At 49.3% G+C, this 13778-nt stretch overlaps 3 protein-coding genes across 3 annotated transcripts; 2 read left to right on the forward strand and 1 right to left on the reverse strand.

Annotated features, from left to right (window-relative positions):
- Positions 1 to 31: 31 nt before the first annotated feature.
- Positions 32 to 4639, reverse strand: BDW43DRAFT_273771 (uncharacterized protein). Its single transcript, XM_032041661.1, has 5 exons — positions 4210 to 4639; positions 4064 to 4154; positions 1274 to 4012; positions 908 to 1210; positions 32 to 852 (listed from the first exon to the last, which is right to left on the reverse strand). Exons 1-5 carry the CDS (start codon positions 4386 to 4388, stop codon positions 277 to 279), a joined length of 3888 nt encoding a protein of 1295 aa, XP_031901134.1. The 5' UTR covers positions 4389 to 4639; the 3' UTR covers positions 32 to 276.
- A 2023-nt stretch (positions 4640 to 6662) lies between these two features.
- Positions 6663 to 8586, forward strand: BDW43DRAFT_59271 (uncharacterized protein). The gene is made up of 7 exons (XM_032050276.1): positions 6663 to 7099; positions 7227 to 7250; positions 7324 to 7440; positions 7504 to 7535; positions 7588 to 7705; positions 7767 to 7963; positions 8020 to 8586. The coding sequence occupies exons 1-7, from the start codon at positions 7045 to 7047 to the stop codon at positions 8485 to 8487; spliced, it is 1011 nt and encodes a 336-aa protein (XP_031901135.1). The 5' UTR covers positions 6663 to 7044; the 3' UTR covers positions 8488 to 8586.
- A 3628-nt stretch (positions 8587 to 12214) lies between these two features.
- On the forward strand, positions 12215 to 13654 carry BDW43DRAFT_310327 (putative APSES transcription factor Xbp1; the record flags this gene model as incomplete). Its single annotated transcript, XM_032046909.1, has 4 exons — positions 12215 to 12548; positions 12598 to 12713; positions 12768 to 12852; positions 12903 to 13654. The coding sequence occupies 4 exons, from the start codon at positions 12215 to 12217 to the stop codon at positions 13652 to 13654; spliced, it is 1287 nt and encodes a 428-aa protein (XP_031901136.1).
- Positions 13655 to 13778: the final 124 nt, after the last annotated feature.

The raw sequence follows: 13778 nt of genomic DNA on the forward strand, positions 1-13778 counted from the left end.
TGGTGGTACAGTACCGTGTTCATTGATCAAATTTCACACCGTTGCTCGAACATATCGCACTGATATTAAAGCCTTGCATGATATGACATACCAGTCCGTGTATCGATTAAAAAGTCCATAATGCAGATAACCGTAACAACAATGTCCAGTCTCATTTAAAGAACGCCTAACCGGTCATGCCAATCGCCTAATCGGCGTAAATCTACTCCTACTAAAACAATCCAGAATGAAACCACAATGCCGAATAAGACAAAGTATCATGCAAGGAAATACAGGCTAATTGAAAGACCAACCGCCATTAAGTCGCAAACGCTGTCGCTCAGCAAGATCCCTTCGGATTTCTTCCTGGGTGAGTGCATCAGTACCAGCCCAGTTTGCACTACTGGTGCGTTCGCGGAATTTTTTGATCTTCTTGTCCGCCTTAAAGGTCTCCTCGAGTGAGAACGGAGCAATTGGACCAAAGATGGAATCGGCCTCCAGGCCCTCCTGCTGCCTTAGAAGCGACTCGAGCTCCTTCGGCTGGGCCCACTTGGGTACAGGGAGCATCTCTGCATCGGAGTCTTCGTCCTCACTATCAGTTGCAATTTCTGGCAGATGGATGTTCTCGCCATTGGGGTAGTTCGGTGACGGCTTGTGAGGTGCCTTCGAAGAACCGGCAACCGGGGTCTTGTGAGTAGCCGGCTGGGATGGGGCATTCGAAGGTTCTGCGAAGGGGATCTTGCCACTTGCATATTTGGCCATATCCATCGGATGCGCAGGCCGCTGAGGCTGGGCGGCTTTGAAGATCGAAGAGCCGGACTGGTGAGCCATGGTGGCTTGTGCATGACCATACATAGAAGGCTTCGTAGGTTCCTAATCAAGTTAGGGACATTAAAAAGTCTAAACAAAGAGATGATAGGTCTCTTACCTTACGAATAATCGATTCTTTGCGGATGTTCGATTGGCGGATCGGCGGAGCCATTGTAGGTCGCATGATGGGATTGTGTTCGTCTTCCGTTCTTCGCCGTTTAGCCTCGCCAGAAGGCTGCATAGCGCCTGGCTTCGGTGCTGCAGAGCGATGGCTGGCCTCCTCGTCGAGCCCTCTCTTGGGTGGTTTGGCCGGATTGGGCTGAGGTGGGTTGATTGTGCGGTTGTACGGTTGTATGGAACCCAGGCGGGAAGCGGGACGAGAAGCCTGGGAAGCTGGTCTCTCTGGAGGGTGGGCGGAGTTCTAGAATACGCCAATTAGCATAGCTCTCAATATCACCGTATTAACACGGGCACTTGTACTTACCATCTCGGGTTGCTGACTACCTTGTCGCTCAAGCCTTCGAGCGTTCTCCAGCCTCCGCTTTTCGATGGCTTGCATCTGAGCGGCCTTCTTGGGATCTTCAGCAGCAAGTCGCTCTCGACGTTCAGCCTCCGCGCGACTTCGCATTTCTTGCCGACGAGCCTCTTCCTGTTGCTGAGCAGCCCGCTTGCGTTCCAACTCGCGTCTTTGTTCTTCCCTCCGGCGCACTTCGCGTTCTTCCTGCTCTCTTTTCCTCTCACTGGCAAGTTGGGCCTTTCTCTGTGTCTGACTGGAGACGGAACTCTTGAAGCTACTGTTGGAAGAGGCAGTATGTAAAGACGAATTGCTCGCCTTTTTCTTGAGGGTAGGTTGCTTGGAAGCGGAAGCGGGAGTTGGCGCTGCGGTACTAGACTCCGCAACCCCGGACACTGAAGACGACGCCAATGGGATCTGACGAGAAAGAGCACTACCAACACGGATCGACACGGGCTGAGGCCTCGGTTTTTGCAGGGTTTCCCGAGTAGGCTTGGGGGGACGGCGTAGCTGTTGCTGCTGTGATACAGACGGACGGGCGGTGTGTTTTGGAGTTGGCTCATAGTTAGAGTCCGGCTCTCTCGATGAATGTTTCTGTGGCTGCGGCATCTTTTGCGGACTGGATGTAATCGGTGCTCTGCGACTCTCATTTTCGGCCGATAGTTTCTCTTGCGCAGCCTTCAGCTGGGCGGCTCTTTGCATCTCCTTCTCTTGCTGTCGTATCCTCTCTGCCTGCTCCTCCTCACGCTGGCGATCCTCAAGTTCCTTTTGCTTCCGCCTTTCTCTTTCCTCCCTCTCAGTAGAGCTTCGCGTTCTGCGACCTTCCTGTCGCGGCGGGCTCTGGACACGAGTCGGCTGCGGCGCCTTCCTACTGGTAGATTCCGATTCGGCGCGTTCACTGCGACGTACTCTGTGCTCGTCTGGTGAAGAGGCCTCCATCCTGGCAGCTGCGGCAACGCCACCAGTGTTCGAGAAAAGGCCTTTAGCAGACCTCACGATGGATTGTAATCTGGACTTAGACGCACTCACTAGACCGTCTTGTGCGACAGGAGAGCCTACAGGTGTGGTCGACACATGACTATCTGCGTGCGAAGTAGAGAGTTTGGCCTGATGAACAGGGCGCTGAGGGGATGAATACGTTGGAGTCGAATATTTGCCAAGAACCGCTTCCAGGCCCTGTTTCGCGCCGGATCTTGCTTGGTCTTCACGGGCCGTGCTCTCTTTTTGAGGAGGGAAAGCGCTATCGTTGTCGGAAACTTGGCCTGCGCCAGTGCCAGAGCGTTTCTCCGGCATATCTGTTGCCTGGCTTCTGGGGAAGTTCGCCTTCGAGGGGGAGCTAAAGGGTTTAATCCAATCGTCATCTTCAGTTTCCATGGGCTCTGAAACTGGCGTTCCGCGAGATTTTTGGGAGGCCGTATCCGGCTTTGCATCAGCCTTAGACGAGGGGAGTTCCGGATAAGTCACCTGTGTAGAGGACACGCCTTGAACGGACGGAATGGATTTTGTAGGTCGCGATGGTTGAAGTTTACCGAGCATGCTAATTTTCTCATGTAGCCTCTGAGTAGACGATTTGTTGTGTAGCTTGCTAGCCCTTGTTTCTGCATCCGTATCGTCCTGGGTGCTCTCTTTGTTATCATCGACATCTATCTTCTCACCATGGGTGGGATTATCATCCAGAGCTGCCTGGGTCGTTCTGCGTTCACCAGTCTGCCTACCCAAGTAGCTAGATCCCCCAGTACTGTTGATCTTAGAAATATCAACATGACTTGTTCGGGACATCCTGGAGCCACCCAGACTCTTCTTCATAAGGGGCTCGCGAGCAGGGAGTGACGCAAAAGAGAGGCTGCTCTTGCGAACCAGAGGGCGTTCCGGAGTAGAGCCATCGGAAGGAGAGCCGATATCATCCAGGTTCTCATCGTCATCGAGTGCCATGTCATCTTTTGCACCATCCTTCTCCTCTTCGCGAGGCTCCGAGGGCTGGGGAACTGGAGTCTTCACTGGCGATAATCTGTCTTTCAGCAGTGGATCTTCCTCTGTCTCTTCTGATTCTTTTTCTTGCTCCGCCTCTCTTTGCGGTTCTGGCGTTGGCTCCTTTGGTTCGGGTCCCTCGTCATCCTCTACGCCCGGTTTTGCGTCTGGCTGTACTTCTGGCTCTACCTTCGGCTCCGGCTCCCTAGCCTTCAGCGGTGGCTGTGGAGTTCGCTCCTTTGCAGTCTCCCCTGGAGCTGGGTCAACTTGCATGGGCTCTACCATGTTTCCGCGTTTTTGTTGCACGTCCTCCTGTGCCGAGTGGAAGGAAGCGCCCGTAGTGCGGCGGCTAAGCGAGGATCGATGTTCTTGTACATCTGTCGGGATAGATTGACTATCAAAGGGCTGAGTGGAAGTTTGCGATTCAGGCTGTACCTGTGTTAGAACCATATCATCCTCTACTTCTTCCTCGTCCTCGCCCTCACGTTCATCCGGCATCCCATGGTAACCGGAGTCCGTATTGTACGTTGTAAACGAGTTGATATTCTTGCTCAGATCAGGATACTGGAGTCGCGGGGTACCATCTTTCGTGTGCTCGGGTTTTGTGAGTGTAGCAGCAACACTTGCAGGAGCAGGCGCAGGAACAGGAGCTGCCGGTTTTGTGGGAGAGCGATGAGTTGCCGGACTCGCAACCTTATCCTCAAACCTGTTATGCGACGTTGAAAAGATCTCACTCAATGGCTAAGGAGGTCAGTAGCGCCGACAGCAAGCTAGGGATAGTGGAAAACATACCACCCGGTTCTCATTTGGATCTCTTTTCCGTATAGTCCGAGGCGTTTTGCCTCTAAGTTTTCCGGGGGTTTTAAACGCCTCCGTAAAATTGCTATGCAGGTGTCAGCACGGGAACGGATGTAGGGGATATGTCGGTCGCAACGGACAATTGATTGCTGGAGAAAATCTCGGCCATATGCTCGTTCAGCCAATCCATCTCATGGCGCACCGGATATTCCACTTCTTCCATCTCCTGATTCACCAGATTCGTAACATTCTCCTTCTCCGTTGAAATCCACGCTGCAGAGCCCACAGGCTTCTGCGCCCTCGCGCCGCTAGCGGCCATGGCGATGTAAACAAACGCGATTCCAAGCCGTCGGTCGGCCGGGGGGGGGGGGAGTTGATGTTCAGATCAAACGAGTGAAAGAGAGGGCGACAATGCCCGAACTACGATAGCGCCTGAGGCGACAGCGGCATTGAATGTTGGCGTGGAGTCGGGTGGATATTGGGTGTCGCCAGTGGGCTGAGTATGTCCGTCGTCGGCAAGAGTCGAGGCATCAAAACATCGGGAAACGCGTGAGTCCCGCCCACGCACGTGACTTGACATCATGTATGCCTTATTCTGTAGGCAGACTACCATACCTTCTAAATCCGTAGCATGTTCTTTTCTTCTTGACATCTACCTTTACATGATAGTTCTAGAAAACGAGATTTCTCTTTTCACGCAGATAGTATATACTGACTAAAACTGGCATATGCATGGATTAGATAGTGTCCTATAGATTTCCCACCCTGACCCTTCTAAGAGAAAGCTGCTGCGCTCTACAACGGAACCTTTCTTCAAGTACCTTGATTGAAGGCTAATAAATAACCTTGTTCAAAGCCTGGGCCAGTCTATATCTCGGTGATGTGATGTCATGGAACTATCGACGGAATATATCCTGAGCAAAACGGGGAAAAAGGGCCTCGGAGTTTCTAGATTTGTGTCTCAGAATCATGGTGCATAAGACTTTATAAAATTTTTGATCTAGGATCCCCTTGAGTACTGGTATCTTGCGGTGTAGAATAAAAGTCAATACCCCTTGCCTCGAACAACACAGAACCTTTTTTTTTTTTTTTTTTTTTTTTTTTTTCTAAGAGCATTATGTTTATGTCTACACCAAGGTCAAGGTCACGAGCAGATCTCCACCAGTCCGTCACAGATAATAATTGGCTCCTGGAGGTTACAGTGACAATCTGTGAATATACCTAAAAGAGATTCCCCAGATTGTACTAGATAGCAAATTCAGTCACCTGAGGAAAACTATATTCATGGTCCTTTACGATTGAACGACCAATTGAGAGCGTGCGGTATCGATCATATAGGTGTCGATAGCTAGAGAAGGAATCCACCCTCTCCACCCTATCCTGGTTCTTCATTCATCCCCCGAAAACCAAAAAAAAAGAAGAAAAAATTTCCCGCCTGAGATACAGAGACAGATGTATCAAACTTTGTACAGTACTCTTTCTGGAACATAGAGCTTGGGGTATTGGGTAAATAGGGCGGGCCTTAGGCATCGGCGGTCAATGAGGCCTAATCAGAGAGGGCAAGGGACTGGTTTCAACTCGTTTACCGACAAAAAGCAGTTGAGAAGGATGAGAGGCGGTGTCCGAGGCCCAAGCCGCACACGCATATGACAACTCATCCCTGGGAATCGATGAGATATCGCATAGTTGGGCAGGGTCAACAGATATCGCATAGTTGGACAGGGTCAACAACTCTCCACCAGCCACGTCTGCGACGTTCAACAGAATATAGTGTTGACCACCACCGTATGGTTTCCAAAGTTTTTACGGAAGACACTGCCTATATATAAAACGCCTACTTCGGAACAGGGAACCTCATTCGTGCCTGGATCCTTTTGGCGGGAATAACCACATCTGGTGATATTTGATGCTGGAGGAAATAGAGTAGTTAACCTAACATGTGGTGGGTATTCATGATATATAGGATTGGCTGAATCATAAAATAAGGCTTATTTAGGTGGTTGAAGGACCAGTAACTCGGAGTTGGGAATCGTCTTACCAGACGGCCGACTAACAACATTGCATGCAGCTACGGTGCGGACCGTTCGAACCTATACAAACAAGTAGCGTGTTGACTTTCTCTCACCATTGGATGCCGCATATCAAGATTGGTGATTTTTCATACCCGTGACTTGTCCTTCACTGCTAAAAGGATGAAGAACCGATATGATTATCAATATTGATATTAATATATTAATATATTAAGATATATATATATATATATTGTAAATATTGTAAATATTTTATAAATAATGTTTATACCGTTTGCAAAAGATGTCGAGGTAAAACTGATTAGGTAGGTGGTCTCGAACTTGCGGCCGCTAACTGGATAAATAGTTAGTAAGTAGTAGTCTTTTTAAGTTGACATCTTCGCCGTAAATAAATCACATGTTGATTGGTTCCCAAGCTGAGACGCACTAAAAAAGAAACCGCGGGTAAAAAGTACAGTACCGTAATCCTTACGTCGTTCGAAAACAATGACGATTTTCTCTTAAAAAGAAATTATAACTTGGATATAAAAAAGTAAAGGAATAACCTTCGAAAAAGAAAAGAAAAAAAAAATCACATCGGTCAAGAAAGTCAGCTAATTAATATTATCTATATGATTTACGATTTCTGATTGGGAAAATTAGAAAAAGAGCGGAGAAGACTGCGACACTTCCTTCTTCTCTCACACGACCGTTCCCTTTCCGCCTCGCTTGTCAATTGCATCACCCAAAGCTTTGCTTCTCCTATCTTTCCATCCCTCACAGGCCAAATCTTACCTGTTTCCCCCTCTTCTCTCTCTCTTTCTCCTCGTTTCTTTCTTTTCCTTGTTCATCCATTCAATTCCCTTCCACCTTACAACTGATTATATCTTTAATTTTCACTTTCTTTTCTTTCCCTTCTTTCCCTTCTCTTTCCTGACCCCGACCCTACACAAATATCCTTCCGAAATGGCCGAAGCCACAAGCGCTGGTGCCGTGAGCTATCCGGACACCAATGGAAGCAGTAAGGTACGCTGAGGGTAGACCGGATGATGATTGACTGTAAAAAGGGAGCAAGAACTGACTCGGAATTAGTCTTAATTCACCACTTCCCGAGATTGGCAACGTTCCACAATCTGACGTTATCTCAGGTGTCAAAAATGCTGTAACAAATGGTAAACAGGCAACGACCGGCAGCCCTCAATAGAGCAATGAAGAAGACAATTGACCTGACCAACCGCTAAATAGGACCTGTTGTTGATCACATCAAATCGGAAGCAGCCCGGACCGAACAAGAGCTACGCGACTTGAAAAACGCTCGTGTGACGCCTTCAACCACTACTGCGACCGGCCAACACCTGACCTGTATGTGGTGAAATCCAAATAGTCAACAACGCCGCGAAAGCAGAGCTAATTCGTCTCCACCAGACTACCACTCCCTGCTGTATAGCCTTCTGAGCGTGAGTGAGCCATCGCACAATGTTGGACGCCAACCTAACTCCGTTGAACTAGTGGGAACAACCCCGAGCTACCGCTGCTTCATTTGCGACCGTCGTGACCTTCATTTTCGCCGCCCGTTACCTGCCTTTGCTCCGCTGGTTCTTCAAGTTCATTTACGTGGCTCTCGGATGTGAGTTGCGAACCCCCCCCACCCCGGTTGCTATGGACTGGGCAAGGATTAACCTGCATAGTCACCGCTGCTGCCGAGCTTGGTGGCAGACTCGTGCTGTCGCAGGGACTCGCAAGCTCTTTCCGCCCGCGTAAATACTACACCATCCCGAAGGAGACTATCGAGGGTGTGTATGAGGATCTCGAGCAGCTCCTCAATTTCGTCCTCCTCGAATTCCAGCGCATCCTGTTCGCTGAGAATATCGTCCACACTGTCGCTGTATGTCCTGAGTGCTTTGTTATGACCTGTTGTGCTGTCCGGGCTAACTCATGCAGGCTTTCGCTGCTGCCTTCAGCGCTTACTGGTTGATCAAATGGCTCCCATTCTGGGGTCTCTCTTTGATCGCTGTTACCATTGCCTACCTGGGACCCTTGGTCTACATGAACAACCGCGAAGTGATCGATGCGCACATCGAAAGCATCCAGGAAGTGGTCAACTCTCAGGCCCACCAGCTGAAGGATCTGGCTGAAGAACGGACCTCCCATGCGACGGGCTTGGTGAAGCAGTACGTCGATGACTATAGCGCCAAGGCCCAGGAGTATATCGGCCACCGTCGGTCCGTATCGCCGCAGATGGCTAAGGTCGCCACCCCGGAACCTGTTATTAAGAAGGAGATCGACACCGAGCCCGCGTTTAACACCACGGACTTTCCGGAGGCTCCCAAGGATGAGCCTGTGGCGGTAGCGGAGTCCATTGAGCATCCTGCTTCGAGCGTGGAGAAGGAGCCTCTCCTGGCTGCTTAAGCTGCCTGGGGTCACTCCCCTCGTGCCTTGCTCGATCAACCGCACATGGATAAATCACCGGACTGGGGTGATGAACTTGTCGGCCTGTGCAAGAACTTCTTTATTCGGCACTGTTTTGTGGGTCACGCTCAACCAAAATTGTACTGGATGCGGAGGTATAAGAATGGATAATAGGTGTTGTACGATGACAAGACGGTATGATGCGTTTCGAAGGTTTGGCTTCTCAAATTCCCTATTGCGCCAAAGAACTGGTCTTCCTCCCCTATTCTTTTTCTCACCCTGACACCAATCTCATCTTTGTACTCGTTAGTATCTTCGGCCTTTGTATGTACATCTCTTACGTTCAATGGAGCCTTCTAATTTGGCCAATGCTGTTCATTGCCCGGGAGAATGAAATTAGGGTCCTACTGCGGGTAAGGCATACACACATATACATATGATCACGTACAGAGGCGAACATTTGTTTTGGAAAAGAGATACTCATAGTCATTTCTCCAGGGAATTGGAAGTGTTGTACAATGTCACCGATATTATTTCCGCCGTAGTCTTGTGCTCTTCTGAAAAGCAACGCGTGTTTCCGGGATATTTCCGGCCGCTTTGAGCTACATTTCTCCCGCTGCAGAACCCCGGCAGTCGTCTAGGACATCGGTATGCCCATACATCCCCGGATGACTGGTTCCTGCAAGCCTACATCCCAGGATTCGAGTAATGACCGTTCCTGGTTGCTGACGGAGCAGCATGAGCTTGGCTGCTGGTGAACGAAGGCTATCCAGGTCGAGAGGCGTCACACAGGTGTGCGACTGTTTTGCGATGCCGGTTGTGAGAGATCCTGTTTCAGACCACCGGGAACTTCCACTTAATCAGGTTATGTAAAGTTAACTGAAGATTTAGATCTAATGAGACGATCATCGTGTGTATTACTACCGAAGTATGAACATAAATACTAGTATAGAAAGTGCCAAGATAATGATATCAACGTCATCGATGGACGGGTCTTGTCAGCTGATTTTATTGTAGGTCGAGGGAGTTTGGTCTGTTTGCACCTCAACCACACCGTTTTGGACACTCCTAGTAGTAGTACTCACTTAGCTATTCTACTTTACAACAACACTGCCAGGTCATCCGATCGCTACCCGTCTTTTGAATCATCGCGTTTGCGTGTTAGTAAAGGTGCTACACTATTGAGTGAGCAAGATTCATGTGTGATTGCTACAGCCTGTTTAGGTCAGATTCAACACGAGATGATGTCTTACAACTCACGCGATGGTTGCTTAGGTTTAAAGCCTCTTGCTTCGAGACCGACAAGCCTCATTATGAAACTTCGTCGTTTGGCTTGTTCACCTTTCTAATAACAGATAGAATGAACAGTTTGAACTCGCTTTTGTTTCCCCTAGACCAGGAAATGTATGTCTCGGATGTTGGGCTTCTGTTCGGTTTCTAGATTTGATATTCCGTCCCAATCCTGAACAATTTGTCAATAGATTGACAAAGAGGGTTTCTATTTCTTTCTTTCTTTGTTTTTCCTTGTTTCTCTACCCTTGATTTGGGGACACTCCTGTAGGATGAGTGCTTTGACCTGGGTCCCTACCTGCCGGCTACTGTGAAGCTTGGGCTTTACTGATATACTATGCAACCGTAGCCGAAATTCTAGGAGCATTACCACAAAGGGATGAAACGAGGCAAAGGGCATTTTTCGATGCAGAATCTTTAATCATTTATATATATATATATATATATATTTAGCAAGACAAAGACCGTCAAACGCCACCATTACTAGTGGGACTACTGCAGAGAAGCCAGCGCGGAAAATTCTGCGATGACTATAGCCAGTCATCTGTGTCGTCTAGCAGCCCTGTGGCAAATACTTAGCGTGAATAAATCTTCTCTGACCTATCCGGATTGGGCTTTTAAAACACCGAGCAACCGGCTTGGTAAATGAACGGGTGTTACGCTCGAAGAGAGGTGAGGCTTCAGTTCAACCTCTCATGACCAAGTTAATAAACAGGTATTTCTCGTGGCGCATCGCAATTTCGGCTCATCAGGATGGGAAACAGAATGATTTCCTCGCTATTGAGCCCTCTCAATATAACGATGATCGTTGACCTAGATCTTGATAGTGGTTGTTCACTCATCGGGGCCACTTTAGGTTTTACTCATGGGTTAGCGGTCAAGAGTCTCAGCTTCACATGGCTTATCCCAAGCTTTCCTTCTCTTTCACTTGCCAAAACTGCATGCCAAGTCATGACTACCAGGGGGCTGAGGGGGGGCTGACTCAGTTGTTCACTGGCCACGTTAATAGGTTTCCGTTGGACAAGAAGCTGGCTATATGCAGCCTTCCGTGTCTAAGACCTCTCCAATGCCCTCTGTTTTGACCAACGCCGATGAGTCTCTTCGTTTATTGGCTGTCCCACCATGAGGGATAATCCTCTCGGTGGCTTCCTTCTGAGATCGAGTTCACGTACACGGATCGCTTGTCATAACCACCGCTGTGATGGTGGTTTCATATCACAATACACGGAAGGGGATCGAGCAAAACGATTGAACACAAGAAGTCCTTGCGATACAACTATCTGTGGATATCCTTCAGAGGTTCCATGGTACCTCTTGTTCAGGCTTACGCCCCCTAGATCACCGTCTGCAACTGTTTGCATGGCGTCGACATTAACATCAAGAAAAAGCAATGTGAGTGGTTTCAATTGCCGTCACCCATGCAGTACCTCCACATGGGGATGAGAGTGTCTGAAACGTGATCTACCGTGTCTCGTTCCTGGCTTTGCATCATCTTGGTAGGTCTTGGGTAACTGCAGATCTGAAGTGGAACAAGTGCCTCGAAAAGGACCCAAAGGTGTCTCCTAGTACCTTCATCTGTTAGAAAGAAAATTGTCGTGAACGGGTCGCTTGCTGTTATGGCAGCCGCACGGATCGAGAGCTCATTACCAGTTCAATCTCTATTTTTTGCCCTGGGGGAGTACCTGCTACACATTCTTTGGTCTTGAGGTATGGCAAGCTGGACTCCCCAATGTTGTCTGGTCCAATCCGATGGGTACCTCGTGATGCCACCTTTGGCAAAGTACCGGTGAGTGTTGTTCATGCCGAAGACTCAGTCCATCTAAGACATCCCACCCAACTTAGTCGTCCAGTGGAGGATGTAGTCGTAGGTCCGGCTCACCGCTGCCTTTGATAACATATTGCCTCGTGTAGAGCGTACATGGATGGCTGGCAAACAGCGAGAGCCACCTAGGACGTTTCATCTGGTGTTGTTAAGTATCCACTCTAATTGCGTTGCTGGATTTTCCTGACAAAGGACATGCTTATGGCGGTTATGTTACTTTAGACATCAGTGTTTGTTCTTTTCTAAATAATTACTTTTATTGAATCTTTATTTTAATTTTTCCCTTTTCTTTTCTACCATCCTGGTGATTACCCCGGAGCCGCGGTATCCTTGGATATCCGTACCCTGATATTCATGCTGTTTCCTTTTGTTTCTCTCATTGTTTCCCGTCCCCTGGATGCCTCCTAGAATCTCTAGAATCTGTTTTCTCTGTGGCTAAGCGCCTGATGAAAACCTCTAGTCTCCACCTTTTGTGAAGTTAGATAAATCCCAGGTCATCTTGATATCTTCACTCGCTCGGCACATCTTTCTGCTTGCTTTCGGAGGAAAAGTTTTCAAGCTTCACTAGCACCTGGAACATACAACCTTTTCTAACTTTATCGAGCATTCTTGTTCATGGCGTCCATAGAGTCACTACTGAATCCACTTCCTGATGTGGTTCAGTTCTCTCTCCCCAGCTCTCCGCTGACGAGCTCCGACCCGGCTCCCTGCAGAGCGCCACGTCAGAAGAAACCAAGAATCGCGAAGGATGCTCCTGTCTTCAACAGGAATAAGATCCGGGGAGAGCTGCGGTATCCGCCCTGCGAGGAGTGCGACGAAGCACTAGCCCAAGTGCACCGCGAATTCCAACTTCACCCGATGGGGGACATCGCAAAATATCCGAGGCACATACCATACAACAGCGACAAGAAGACATTCCAGGAGAAGACTGGACGGGAGAGCTTTGAAGGTATGTCGTGCTTGAACATGTAAGAAGATAAGGTGCTGATTTCCCACAGTATTCCAGTACACGTTCAAGATCCCCGGAGAAGACAAGCAATGGACAGTAACATGGGACTACAATATCGGACTCGTTCGGACAACACATCTCTTTAAGTGCCAGCTATACTCCAAGGTACGTGTCTCTAACATTGGACGCGGGGGCCCCCAAGTAACCGGAGGATTTCAGACCACTCCTGCCAAAGTACTGAACGCAAATCCCGGTCTTCGCGACATCTGTCACAGTATCACAGGCGGGGCCATTGCAGCACAAGGTAATGATCGCATTCGCTCTTGTCTACTCAGCTATCTAACCGATCAATAGGATACTGGATGCCCTTCGAAACCGCAAAAGCCGTCGCCGCAACCTTTTGCTGGAATATCCGCCACGTCCTCACTCCCCTCTTCGGCCTGGACTTCCCATCTCAGTGCATCCCCCCAGACAACCTGGATCTCTACGGCCGCATGCTCATAGACCCGGAAATCGTCCAGAAAGCCACAGACACCGCCAACTTCTACCGGATTCTAGAGCTCCGCTCCCCTGCCATCGCCCCTTTCCGCCCCATCTTGCACCGTCCCAAGCCATGGCCCCGTGAGCCCGATCGCTCCGCCAGTCAGGGTTCATCAGAATACGGCACTCCGGAAATATATTGTGTCTCACCGACCAGCTCAGTCTACAACACATTCACCCCCGTAAACACCCCCCGCACCGAACCGGCCAGCTCGGTCGTCCCCTCGCCACGAGAAACCCTATCTTCCCTCCCTCCCAAACCCAACGATGAAGACGCAAGTTCCAACAGGACACCTTCCTCAACCCCCTCCTCAGGAAGCATGAAAACACCAACGGACTGCTCCTCCGACTCCGACTCCGAATACCGCGACAGCGATGATGACAACATACTGCCGCCAAACGACAAATACAACGTGGAAACGCGCTCCCGGCAAAAGTACAGATCCGCGCTCTTCTCCCGTGAGGTGAAAGCGGCGCATACCCTACTTAGTCTGTACATGCAGCCGGTGAACGAGGATTATGTCTGGGTGAAGCAGGGCAGGAAGAGACGCCGGGCGTCTGCTTAGCTAGTCTAGCGTACTGTGCCAGATGCAAGCGATATGAATAAATAGAACGGGTCGGAGTTGGCATTGTGATTATTTCGTATAGCTTTTGTTTGTCAGTCCATTTCAATCAAACCAAGTTCAAATC

The sequence above is a fragment of the Aspergillus alliaceus genome, assembly GCF_009176365.1.
Source record: "Aspergillus alliaceus strain CBS 536.65 unplaced genomic scaffold BDW43scaffold_17, whole genome shotgun sequence".
NCBI classification, from domain to species: domain Eukaryota; kingdom Fungi; phylum Ascomycota; class Eurotiomycetes; order Eurotiales; family Aspergillaceae; genus Aspergillus; species Aspergillus alliaceus.

What these genes read in the sequence shown, in the direction of transcription:
- BDW43DRAFT_273771 (XM_032041661.1), bottom strand. Translation starts at nt 4,388, where the DNA reads ATGGCCGCTAGCGGCGCGAGGGCGCAGAAGCCTGTGGGCTCTGCAGCG. An exon ending in ATTTTCTCCAGCAATCAATT is followed by an intron (nt 4,155 to 4,209) that starts GTCCGTTGCGAC and finishes ACACCTGCATAG; the next exon opens with CAATTTTACGGAGGCGTTTA. An exon ending in ATCCAAATGAGAACCGGGTG is followed by an intron (nt 4,013 to 4,063) that starts GTATGTTTTCCA and finishes TGACCTCCTTAG; the next exon opens with CCATTGAGTGAGATCTTTTC.
- BDW43DRAFT_59271 (XM_032050276.1), top strand. Translation starts at nt 7,045, where the DNA reads ATGGCCGAAGCCACAAGCGCTGGTGCCGTGAGCTATCCGGACACCAAT. An exon ending in CAAAAATGCTGTAACAAATG is followed by an intron (nt 7,251 to 7,323) that starts GTAAACAGGCAA and finishes ACCGCTAAATAG; the next exon opens with GACCTGTTGTTGATCACATC. An exon ending in GACCGGCCAACACCTGACCT is followed by an intron (nt 7,441 to 7,503) that starts GTATGTGGTGAA and finishes CGTCTCCACCAG; the next exon opens with ACTACCACTCCCTGCTGTAT.